The 13493-nt window shown below is 38.7% G+C and overlaps 2 protein-coding genes across 3 annotated transcripts in view; one reads left to right on the top strand and one right to left on the bottom strand.

Annotated features, from left to right (window-relative positions):
* LOC128699397 (alkaline phosphatase-like) overlaps window positions 1-4552 on the bottom strand; it is a 34949-nt gene extending 30397 nt beyond the window's left edge. The window contains exon 1 of the mRNA XM_053792071.2: window positions 4390-4552. The gene's annotated coding sequence lies outside the window, so the exon portion shown is untranslated. The remainder of the gene's footprint in view (window positions 1-4389) is intronic.
* The window catches only part of LOC128699395 (DNA-binding protein SMUBP-2), a 65181-nt gene that overhangs the window by 42831 nt on the left and 8857 nt on the right, over window positions 1-13493 (top strand). For both annotated transcript variants that reach the window (XM_053792070.2, XM_053792069.2), the window contains exons 12-14: window positions 6639-6817; window positions 7756-7879; window positions 10991-11167. In XM_053792070.2, the coding sequence (XP_053648045.1) occupies window positions 6639-6817; window positions 7756-7879; window positions 10991-11167 (480 nt within the window). The remainder of the gene's footprint in view (window positions 1-6638; window positions 6818-7755; window positions 7880-10990; window positions 11168-13493) is intronic.

The raw sequence follows: 13493 nt of genomic DNA, 5'->3' as shown, positions 1-13493 counted from the left end.
GCGCTAAGCTCGAAGGAGTCATACAGCCTCTGGGGAATACAAGGTAAACAGGTTTGATCCAAGGAAGGGGAAGGTAGGTCCACTAAGAAATACTTAAGATTTATAAAGTCTGGTGTCTAGTGTTGCCCTACTTGTTTTGGTTTCTGTATTTACATAAGAGTTTGTACTCGTGGTGTCTCTTCTCATATTAATTTATAACTTTTTTAAAATTCCCAAGGTTTAGGTATACACTATTTCGTCTACAATAAGGCCTTCTACAAGGTACAGCACAGCTGACTACCACACAGACTGGATATTCGGGTTGAGGTGTCAAGAGTACTCGGGTCAGTAAATCTTTTTAAAAGTGTCACAGCGAGAGAGGAAATGTCAAGGTGGGCCAAGGTATCTAATTTCCGGAGTCCCCATCCTGTCGGTACCTTGTGTGCAGACGATCTATCAGTGTGGAGACATTTCTACATATAAATGTTCGCGGATAAGGACAAAATAACTAAGATGGTATGTAACGAAGACGGCATGAACATAAAACTAGAAAGCTAGAGGAAATCGGACAGACTGCAGGATTGGTCGAGTAAGTGGCTAGATCAACCTCATCAAGTGAGAAGTAATGAAGTTTGACACGGGAAAAAAAAAGATGAGAGAAATACCACTTAGAAGGTAAACAGCTCCTAGAATCTGACACCTGAAGCACTGAGTCCAACAACTAAAGCGCTGAATTCACCACTTGATGCTCCGAACCCGTCTCCTGCATTCATGGAAAAAGAAAAAAAAAACATTAGCGGGTACCCCGCTGAGGCTTGCAGCCTCAGCAGTGACTCTTCAAACTGTTTTTCACTATATGTACAACTACACCTTGTCTCCACAAAATTTAGCTCAAGAAAGTTCAGTAATATTAGACTGGTACCTAAACTACGAGACAGAACTATGAAGAAAAATGGTTTGATCTGCTGTTAAAAAAATACAGGAAAAGTAAGAAAATATTCAATTTTCTTACTAAAAGATCATGTATTATAGGAAAATCTAGTCATAGCAAAGTAAAATCCTTAGTACCCAAGAACAGTCCTGGCGCCTTTACTGTTTCTCATCCTAGAAGCGAACATAGATAAAAACACTAGTCACACCTTTGTATCATCCTTTGTGGACGATACAAAAATAAGCAAGAAAGTCACTTCAGTACAAGACAATTTGCAAGCAGATATCAACCAAGTTTTCCGGTGGGCAATAGAAAATGACATGATGTTCAGTGGTGACATCTTTCAACTGTTCACAAATGGAAAGAACGAAGAATTCAGAAGGAACACTAAATACAAAACAGAGGAGGACCATCCTATAGAACAACAGGAATATGCTAAACTCTTGGGTATAATAATGTCAGATGACGTATCATTTAGAGAATACAAAAAGACAAATGCCACGAAGGCCGGAAAAAATGACAAGGTGAATAATGCGAAGTGTCTAGACAAGAGGTATAATGCCAGAGATAATACTCTTCATGTTCTTCTGTACTGAAGGCACCATTCAAGGCAGGAGAAAGATCAGGGCTGGAAAAGGCTGAAATCGTTTACTCGCATAGGGCCAATAAAGCGTGTAGGTTGAGTGAGGAAGGGATACCTGATAATATATACGTGGAAGATACCTGTGGGCCTGGTCCTAAATCCGTTACTATAACAACGTACTGGAGTGGGAGTTATGGGCGGAAGTGTAACAGATCCAGTGAAAAGCAGGGACACCATGGGCACAATAAGAGAACAGTGTGTCAACATTCGTGGTCCAAGATTCTTCAACCTCGATGATAAATTAGACACATGTGCAACTCTTGGGTATCTTTATTAAGGAAACGTTTCGTCACACAGTGGCTTCATCAGTCCATACACAGGAGAAACTTGAAGAACAGGAGGAGAATGAGGTAATCAGTCCCTCAACCTTGAGTCGATGTGGTCAGTCCATCGGTTCTGTGAACCATTCATCTACAATTCTTCAACCTCATACTAGCAGATATTAAAAATATTGTTGGAACAAGTGTGAAAGTTGGTGAAAGGAAATGATCACTGCATCCTCCAAGTGCCAAATCAACCAGGCTGTAAAGGATATGTGGGTCAACGGGCTGCCAACAGCCTGACTGAGCATTCAGTGAAGAGTAAAGAGTAGGCCCCAGGTTAGAATATAAAGAAAGGAAAGCTCGCGAAATCGGTACCAGGTATATCTACACTGACAAACTATAAAATATGGATGGAGAAATGTTAGACACTATTAACAGCACATGTTAGGCTACGCATGCAGCAGCTGTGCAGTGCACACGTCTTAAAAAATATATGAATAAGTTATGAAAGGATTAAAGAGCTACAAAATGACTAGCAAACTGGAAATATAACTTAAGATGAAATGCGGTTAAGACGAAGGATGCCCACGCTGGCTGGTAGCAGGAAAAGAGGAGACATGACATGATACCCGTAGATGAGGTTATAAGAGGAGACGGAAGAATACACAAGTTTTACCCGCAACTGGGACAACACGAGGCCACATTTTTAAATTTCAGAAAAAAAGTGGGACTGAAGGGATACAATATTTTTTGTTCACAGAGTACTAGACCCATGAAATTAATTAGAGGAGGAAGTAGTAAGTTCTACAACCATTGGAGATTAAAACAGAATGATAAAGCATAGCTCTGCTCTTGAAGGTACATATGCGTAATTACCCACGCACGCACGTATGCACGTACGCACGCATGCATACAACACATGTACACAAAAAGGAGCACAGCCAGGAGTTAAGACTACCCCTCCAACCACATATAGGTGAACTCGCTCTCTCCCTCCCTCACTCCTCGTGCGGTTGCTTTTTACGTTTTCATTGGTTAAACCAAGCATTAGTAACGGTTTAGGGAAATACCCGAATGCATCAGTGTGCGCAAAATGTATTGAAATCAACTTAATAAAAGTGAGCGTTATTTTTCTTTATAATCTTAAAAAATAATAGTTATGCCAGCTGTTTTCTAACGTCATGACGATAACGTCGCTTGTCAACTGACGTGCTGGTAGTCTCCGACATGATACCGTCATCTCTCTAAGTTAATCAGCGGTCTGCTATATATATACGCTTATTATCAATCCGATTGCACACAAATAGTTATTACTACCTTTTTTATAATCATGGTTGCCTAATTGTCTACTCACGTAAATATTTAGACAGTGTCAATCTCCTATAGTCCATTAGTTCCTCAAACCAGCACAGCAAGCAGGAACAGCTGAGAGAAAAAGTCAACCAACCTCTAGGAATACTCAAACTTATTTTTAAATTCAAGGGCAAACATAATAAATGGACAATAAAAAACCGGCCAGACGAACATCACTCAGCTGAATCCATAATAGTACCTTTTTCGTCCTTCACCCGTCCCCTCGCTTTGACAGCTAAACACTTGACGATACCCTTATTGCTCTGTGGAAGTTTCCCAGCTCAGACTGAAAAAGTTCAACACTGAAATCCACCTTGTAACTATCTTATAGAGTACGGTTGTAGCACATTGTTGATGCATCCACTTTTACTAAAAAAATAACTACAGTTTTACATAATCACGGAGAGCACACTTGCAAAAACATACCTCTGTATTATAATTATGATTATGGAGAAGCGCTAAACCAGTTATTAGTGTGGCTTGCTTACCTAACAGAATATTGAAGCTCAGCCTTGGTACCCATTATGTGCCTATGTAATCTGGTATGAGGTGCATAATAAAATTTGTCTCGTAGACATAAAATACTGCACAATTTAGTTAATATAAACCCCAACCATTTATTCAAGAGGTCAAAAACCTTAAGTTACCATGATACAGTTTACCATTCTACAGAACTGGAAACAAAATTCTTAATCTCCTCGAGAGTATAGTATAACTGACAAACAAAACAGAGAATCACTGAAGTATTGATACCAAGATACCACCACCTTTCAGTCTTAAAAATTGTAGTCACCCTTTTGTCTACTGTACTAAGAGGGCTGTATTTTGATCCGCATGACTGATGTCTCTCAGTATTCACAGCTTTGTTACTGACGGAAAGATTGCTTAGAAAAGTCTGTACGAGGCATGCCTAGCAGCAAGGTGTCTCAGGAAACCAAGGCGACATTAAAATCAAAGTTTTTCACGTTTGTGAGAATGGATTGTCACCAGCAGCTCGCACATCACAGATATACCTGAGGGTTCTGCAAGTTATCATTGTGTTAAAATATAACAAACGTATATCATAACCTGGTGTAGGCGGGAAGTTACTTTTGGCTGTTTTAAATTTTCTTATATTAACATTAAGAAATCATGATTAAATCAAAATGAAGATAGATAATAACAATTTCACGTGATTGAAAAATTATAATAGTGTTTCAATAGTTGATGAGATTGCTGACCTGTATGAAGACTGAGGTAGTAAGAGGGAAGTACGTTGTGTGAGGAGGTGCTTGAGTAACACTGACTTCGCACACCCAGAGAACCTCACCAACAAACACCTGGTCTTACTATCACCACCACCACCACCACCTCCACACCGTGCCATTGCCACCGCCCTACAAGGTCTGCTTTAGTTATCCCGAAACTGGACCCGTTTTTTATATTTATATTCGCATTTTTTTTAACTGCTGTTCCTTCCTGTCTTATACAATATATTTAGCTTTTATTTTTTAAAGCCAGGTGCCTATTTATAAATAATTATTGAGGAGTTCATATTTTATACATCGGCATAATTATATTGTACCATAATGAAAGGTGGCCTTGGTGTTTATTAGGCTCTTATCCTTCACCTTTTCACTGGGATAGAATTTCACCTGGTGAATGGTAGCAGGATGCTGGTTATTTTCTGCTATGTTATTATGCACACCTAATCATCTCTGCTACGACTGAACCCTTGGAGAGACACATTAAAACATATCCTGTGTGCAATGAATATATCTTCTTCAATTATTTTAAATTATAATTATAGCGGAATGTTTGACAATATCGTCGTCGTCTTACTCGAGTCTCCCAGCTAAGGCTTACGTATTTTATTTTATTTATGAAACTGGTCGTGTGTGATGGAATATTCTTATATTACAAAGGGCAGCAGTGAACCGATGATGTATTCAGTTTCTAAATGATTATTATTATTGTCTTAAGAGAGGCTTCTTGAGGGAAGGTAGCTTGACGTCAGTGTAGTTCTCGTGAATATAATGATACTCGAGGGGAAGCGCTAAAACCTTTGTTTTTTCATTTGTTATAATACATTTTTTTTTTTTTTTTGGAGCTGTAGAAAATAAAGGGTTAGTTATATTCATAAGAAAGCACTAAACTCGAGCAGCAGAGGGTAAGAGTGTGCAGGGTGTGGGTATGTGTTACACTAGAGGGGAAGTGGATGTAATACCCTAATTTCCAAAATATCGTAGATAAGCTCTTGAATAAAGGGGAAATTTAAATTACGCTTAGATGTAGATACCTTTATTAACAACAATGTTTCTCCCGCAGTGGGATTTATTAAGTCACCGTACAAAGTTAAATGAGGAGTATAAGAGTAAATATACATTACTCCTGTTTCTTTCATCTATTTTCTACTGACTTAATAAAGCCCACTATGTTACTGTATACATCATGTTATTTATCTGTCAGACGGAGGTTGGACTATCAGCAAGAAATGGCAAGTCTCAGACAGGAACAGTGTGTCTCCATGAGATGTCCATGTGGCCCATATGCGAATTGTGTTCAGCAAGAGACTGCTGTGCTAGAATTAAATGGGAGGTGTAGCAAGTTGTGGTGTGTGAATGAAGAAATGTGTACTCATATATGTGCGTGATATGACCTATCTTTAATTACCATACTTATTTGAGCTTTGAATGATCCACACGAGTTAGCTTTTGAGGGACTATAATAATAATTGATTACTTATTTGATGTTAGGTAAAAGGACTCAAGTGCGACATTTTACTGTGGCAACGTTAGGCTCTCCGAGAGCTTTGTCAAGCCGTGGTACGGCTTGACATATTGTCGCTAATTTTACCAACATTATTGCTTATTTGAGTTTGTAATAAGGGATTCCTTCCTCTTAACATTCAACCAACTAACATAAAACAGCTGTCAACTTCTTTAATCCATGTATGGTGTTCACTTTCATTGTATCATAGTTTAATTAATTTCAAATTTTTACCACTCATATTTCAGAAATTCTTGTATATCCTGGCACATCTGAACATGTAATTTCCATCCAATACATTTTGCTGTTGTTACATCTCCAGTAAAGAGCCTGTCATTTTATATTCATGGGAAAACACTAAACTCATACGGGCCATACAATGCCTTAAGAATAGGAGGCGGTGAGGTTTGACCCAAAACATTTTTTTTATGAGAAATGCAGAATCTGTATGGGGATCATACAGTACCTAGGAAAATGGGAGATAATTAGGGTTGATCCAAGGAATAAATAGTAGTTCCAGTTTCTTGGATCGAGATTTTTGCAATTGAAAGCTTAACACATTTTCAGTTTGGCTTATGCAACCATATACAATTGAAGCAGGCTAAGAATTTATGCTTGGTTTGTTTATTGGTTTAAAAAGAACAAGTTTATGTAATAAGATAGTACCCGTGAAACAGGAATTTGTTTCTGGTCATCCAATTATAATTTCTTTGTCTTTCAGAAAATGTGTTGGTGCTGATTGACACTGCTGGCTGCGAGTGTTGGGAACTGGACACCTCAGATGACCAGAGTAAGGGAAATGTTAGTGAAGCCATCATAGTCACTTGCCAAGTGAAATCTCTTGTATCCTCAGGTGTACCTGAGAATGATATTGCTGTCATCACCCCATATAACTTACAGGTAAAATAAAAGAATGCATATTGAATTCGTGAATTTTCCAGTACATACTGTATTTTATTTCATGAAGTGCTAAACCTGTGTGGGTCATTCAGCACATGGAGTGGTGGAACGTCGATCCTCCATCCCTGATCATAGCCCCGTCTTTTGCATTTGTACTTTCTACCTTCCCATAGTAGGTCACCCAGTTTATAAATTTGTGTTGTAGATAATCTAATAACAGAGCATAATACAGGTGTGGGGCAGAAATTGACATCTCATGTATGCATGTCCTGAAGGATTAGGCAGGGAGGAAGAGGAGGAGAAGGAGAGGAGCTTACATATTATGCTCTTCTCAGGAGTGGGATAAACGAGAGAACAAGTTGTCTTTGTCAGGAGTAAGTAAACTCACTGGAAGCAACCCATCATGCTTGTAACCATGAGTACGGTATATGTACTAGAAGCCAGGAGAGTGATAGCTTTATGGGAGGCATATCTGGCATGGTTTGTGTTTGTGGCAGAATCAGAGAGTATACTACACAACTGGCCATGAGTGAAGGGGTCAGTGGTGGTTTCCTGGAGCCCTCTCCTAGGAGGATATAAGAAATTTTTGTTGCTTCCAGATAACTCTGAAAATTAAAACAGACTAAAGATGAGGGGGAAAAATCTCTGTAGGATATCATTCAAGGAGGATGCATTAATGCTGATGAACTGCTCTTGATCTTAAAAAGTAGAGCTACCCTCCCTTCCTTAGATCAGAGCTGATTACCTCCCAAGTGCTGTATGAAACTTGCAGGTTTCATACACTTCCACATGAATATTATACATACTATAATAACAATAAATTGACATCCAGAAAAAAGTTAATTATGATTGTACAAAAAAAAGCCTTATTATTTATTGCTGAGACATACCAGAAATATTCTAAAATTCAGATGAACAATAAGTTGGTCTTCTTGTAGGTGGAATTGGTACGTAGTCTTCTCCGAGATACTCACCCGGCTATTGAAGTGCGGTCAGTAGATGGCTTCCAGGGCCGTGAGAAAGAAGCAGTTGTCATTTCTCTTGTTCGTTCAAACAAACAAGGTAAGTACACTTGTTGGAATCAGAATGTTTGTGTGAGAAAGATTTTCAGCATTTATTTAGCTCTTTATGAGATCCTCTTCAAGCATCTCCTCAAACAGTCTTGATGTCAAGACCAGAATATAATCACCTCATTTTTAGCTGTAAGTGTATTTCAGAGTGGGATATTAATTGGAATATACATGCATATTTACACATACTGTTATACGTATACATACTAGACATACATATATACTCAGTACATATCCAGTATTATGCAGTGGACCCCCGCATACCGCTCGCTTTTTTCGCAAAAATTTTGCCTCGCATACCGCCCAAAAACCCGCTCACCGCTCTTCGTCCGAGACGCGTCCAATGTGCGCCCTTAGCCAGCCTCACATGTTCCGCTGGTGGCATTGTTTACCAGCCAGCCTCCGCGGTAACATCCAAGCATACAATCGGAACATTTCGTATTATTACAGTGTTTTCGGTGATTTATCTGGAAAATAAGTGACCATGGGCCCCAAGAAAGCTTCTAGTGCCAACCCTACAGGAATAAGGGTGAGAATTACTATAGAGATGAAGAAAGAGATCATTGATAAGTATGAAAGTGGAGTGCGTGTCGCCGACCTGGCCAGGTTGTACAAGAAACCCAAATCAACCATCGCTACTATTGTGGGCAACAGAAAGGCAATCAAGGAAGCTGTTCTTGCCAAAGGTTTAACTGTGTTTTCGAAACAAAGATCGCAAGTGATGGAAGATGTTGAGAGACTCTTATTGGTGTGGATAAATGAAAAACAGGTAGCAGGAGATAGCGTCTCTCAAGCGATCATAAGCGAAAAGGCTAGGAAGTTGCATGAGGATTTAATTAAAAAAATGCCTGCAACTAGTGATGATGTGAGTTAATTTAAGGCCAGCAAAGGTTGATTTGAGAGATTTAAGAAGCGTAGTGGCATACATAGTGTGATAAGGCATGGTGAGGCTGCCAGTTCGGACCACAAAGCAGCTGAAAAATATGTGCAGGAATTCAAGGAGTACATAGACAGTGAAGGACTGAAACCTGAACAAGTGTTTAATTGTGATGAAACAGGCCTGTTTTGGAAGAAAATGCCAAGCAGGACCTACATTACTGAGGCAGAAAAGGCACTCCCAGGACATAAGCCTATGAAAGACAGGCTTACTTTGTTGATGTGTTCCAATGCTACTGGTGATTGCAAAGTGAAGCCTTTATTAGTGTATCACTCTGAAACTCCCAGACCGTTCAGGCAAAAGAATGTCCTCAAGGAGAATTTGTGTGTGCTGTGGAGGGCAAACAGTAAGGCATGGGTCACTAGGGACTTTTTCTATGACTGGTTACACCATGCATTTGCCCCCAATGTGAAAGATTCCCTAACTGAAAAGAAATTAGAACTTAAGTGCCTCCTGGTGTTAGACAATGCCCCTGGTCATCCTACAGACGTGGCAGAGCAACTTTATGGGGACATGAAATTCATTAAGGTGAAGTTTTTGCCTCCTAATACCACTCCTCTCCTGCAGCCCATGGACCAGCAGGTTATTGCAAACTTCAAAAAACTGTACACAAAAGCTCTGTTTGAAAGGTGCTTTGTAGTGACCTCAGAAACTCGACTGACTCTAAGAGAGTTTTGGAGAGAGCACTTTAATATCCTCAATTGTGTAAACCTTATAGGTAAGGCTTGGGAGGGAGTGACTAAGAAGACCTTGAACTCTGCTTGGAAGAAACTGTGGCCAGAATGTGTAGACAAAAGGGATTTTGAAGGGTTTGAGGCTAACCCTGAGAGGATTATGCCAGTTGAGGAATCCATTGTGGCATTGGGAAAGTCCTTAGGGTTGGAGGTTAGTGGGGATGATGTGGAAGAGTTGGTGGAGGAGGACAATGAAGAACTAACCACTGATGAGCTGATAGATCAACTTCAACAGCAAGAGGCCAGACCTGAGGAAACTGGTTCGAAGGAGGGGAGAGAGAAATTGAAGAAATTGCCTACTACAAAGATTAAGGAAATCTGTGCAAAGTGGCTTGAAGTGCAAACCTTCATGGATGAAAATCACCCTCACACAGCTATTGCAAGCCGTGCTGGTGATTATTACACTGACAATGTTGTGAAACACTTTAGGGAAGTCATAAAGGAACGAGAGGTACAGGCCACTATGGACAGATATGTTGTGCGAAAGAAGTCCAGTGACTCTGAAGCTGGTCCTAGTGGCATTAAAAGAAGAAGGGAAGTAACCCCAGAAAAGGACTCGACACCTCAAGTCTTAATGGAAGGGGATTCCCCTTCTAAACACTAACACTCTCTCTCCCCTCCTCCCATCCCATCAATCATCACCAGATCTTCAATAAAAGTAAGTGTCATGTAAGTGTGCATGCCTTTTTCAGTTTGTGTGTATTAAAATTAACATTTCATGTGGTAAAATTTTTTTTTTTCATACTTTTGGGTGTCTTGCACGGATTAATTTGATTTCCATTATTTCTTATGGGGAAAATTCATTCGCATACCGACCATTTCGCATAACAATCAGCCCTCTTGCACGGATTAAAGTCGCTATGCGGGGGTCCACTGTACTAATATGTTAAACAGGTTTCATACAGAACATGTTATTAGCTCCTACCAACAGGTGAGTAACTCAAGTAGAATTCTTTGGTAAGCAATTTGAATTATGTATAAGCAGATCTGTTTATTGTAAATATATTATGTATTATTATTTAAGAATTTCATAGTCATTTTGCAATAAAATAAAACATACATGGTAAAGAAAGACACCTCATATTATAAGCTCAGACCTTTAATTGTAACTTAACCATATACTGTATGATGTTTTGTTTTATTTTAACATTCTCACTGGGCACATGATGGGCTTTATGTGCTGTATTGGTAAGGTACATTTTCACTACTTGTTGTGAGCAACATTAGTGGAGTTTGAAGAAGCATTTACTGAAGATTCATAAATGCTTATTTGGACATCACCTGTGTCAAGTAGCTGAAATACCTGGAGAATATTTTTTTCATGATTCCATCCTCTCCAGCTGTTTAAGCATCCAAATTTTACTTGCTGCATTTCAAAAAATTCATCTTAAGATAAAATACTTTAATAGTGTCCATTGTCACTTAATTTCAGGAACAGTGGGGTTTCTAAGTGAAGATCGGCGGCTAAATGTAGCAGTGACTCGAGCCAGACGACACTTGACTGTTGTGTGTGATTCAGATACTGTTAACAAGCATGATTTCCTTAAGGGCTTAGTGGATTATATTTCGCAGCATGGTCAAGTTAGAACTGCACTTGAATTTCAACACGGTATGTGCAAGTATTCCGTTATGAATATATTATGGAAGAATTTACTAATACAGTGGTACCTCAGGATACGAACAGCTCAAAACTCAAACAATTATGTAAGTGTATTTATGTTAATTGCTTTTGTAAGTGTATTTTTGGGGGTCTAAAACGGATTACTCTAATTTATATTATTCCTCGTGGGAACAAATTCGTTTGGTATCGGCACTCGAACAGCCTTCTGGAACAAATTAAGTTCGTATCCCAAGGTACCACTGTACGCAGTACATTACATGATTTTTTAAAAAACTTAAAACAAAAAAAAACGTAGTGTAGATTGCTGGTACTTTTTAATATTGACTTTCATTTATTTTTGATACTGTTTAAAATTATTTACAGTAATCTGACTACATTTTTGGCTGTTTTGCAAAAATAGTATTGAATATTCAACATAATGTACAATATGTACATCTCATTCTTACCATACTTTAGTGTACATGTCCAGTCACAATCTCAGTGCAGTATTGCAGGTGAAAAAAAAAGGCAATTACTGAATTTTGTATTAAACTGTCTTTGTTCATGACAGCTGCTTTTTTGGGGGGGGTCTGTTGTCCTTAATTTCTTTGTATATAAAGGTGTTCATCAGTATCATCACGGAAAATGTTCCTGCATCATTGCTGTTCGTGTTTTCTTGCCTTACAGAAAAGCTATTTAAACATTCTTTTAACATACTTGTATGACTAACCAAACTTTTCTATGTGATTTAATATTAATTGAATAAAATTATATCAGTCACACATGCACAGTACACTGCAGCATGTACATTCAATATTCAAATATATAAATTTGTTTACCAATTTATTTTTATCTCCATCTCCATAAGTGAACCAATAAAAAATCATGTTGCTAGATTTCTTCCAGTTCATAAAATGCCTTCTGTATATGTATATATAAAATACGTTTGATTCAGATCTCTTCTAATAATTCTGTAGGATGGGTAACCTATTATCTTTAAACCATTTTAATTTTACCCAAAAAATTGCTGAAAGGTTCATTTTTTTTTTTATGATGGACTCTTCAAGGAGGTTCTTTAATGCTAGTGAAACAAGCTGGATCCAAGGAATTAGAGGTACCCCTTTTCTTGGATCAAATTTTATTACCTCCCATTGCCTAAACTCTGAATAACCTGTACAAGTTTATTGCAGCCTCATGAATGCAATAATAATAATAATATATGATAGAGATTTTCATCCTCACTGATTAAGTATGTATCTTATACGTCTAGTACTGTATATTTGAAGTTTTTTGATAAGTTGTACAGTTTATCAAAAGACTTTGAATACGTTAAGCACAAAGGTTACGTGATGGTACAGTGGAGCCCAGAGTTTCAGTCGTAATCCATTCCAGGAGCTAGGCCTAAACTTGAAATGGCCGAAAGGCGAAGCAATATTTCCCATAAGAAATAATGTAAATAAAATTAATCAGTTCCAGACCCACAAAAATATTCACAAAAAAAATACATTTTTTAAAGAATAACTATAGTTTTACATACACACAACACATAAATGCATACATGTATATGTACTAGTACCGTCCTGCCAGGTGAGTGTGAAACGAAAGCCTGTAATTATTTTACATGATGGTAGGATTGCTGGTGTCCATTTTTCTGTCTCATGAACATGCAAGGTTTCAGGTACGTTTTGCTACTTCTACTTACGCTTAGGTCACACTACACATACATGTACAAGCATACATACATACCCCTCTGGGTTTTCTTTTATTTTCTTTCTAGTTCTTGTTCTTGTTTATTTCCTCATATCTTCATGGGGAAGTAGAACAGAATTCTTCCTCCGTAAGCCATTCGTGTCGTAAGAGGCAACTAAAATACCGGGAGCAAGGGGCTAGTAACCCCTTCTCCTGTACATACTACTAAATGTAAAAGGAGAAACTTTCATTTTTCCTTTTGGGCCACCCCGCCTCGGTGGGATACGGCCGGGTTGTATACAATAAAAAAATTAAAATGTAAATAAACATTTAAAATAACATTTACTTACCTTTATTGAAGAGACTTGCTGGCATCTGGAAGATGCACGTACCCCTTTAAATTCATGCACAAATTTTTCAGCTGCCTGGCTGGCTGGTTGCCTGGCTGGATACCTGGCTAGCTGGCTGGATGCCTGACTGGCTGGTTACCTGGGTGGCTGGCTGCCTGGTTGCTTGCTTGGCTGGCTGACTGGCTGGCTGGATGCCTGGCTGGATGCCTGGCTGGTTGCTTGGCTGGCTGGCAGGATGAGTGTGCAGGGTAATGTTCACTCAAGGATAAACAATATTAGATTGGCTCACAATGCCT

Source organism: Cherax quadricarinatus, chromosome 61 (genome assembly GCF_038502225.1).
Source record: "Cherax quadricarinatus isolate ZL_2023a chromosome 61, ASM3850222v1, whole genome shotgun sequence".
NCBI classification, from domain to species: domain Eukaryota; kingdom Metazoa; phylum Arthropoda; class Malacostraca; order Decapoda; family Parastacidae; genus Cherax; species Cherax quadricarinatus.
The sequence above is the reverse complement of the archived record's forward strand: the minus strand, read 5'-3'. Positions and strand labels throughout refer to the sequence as shown.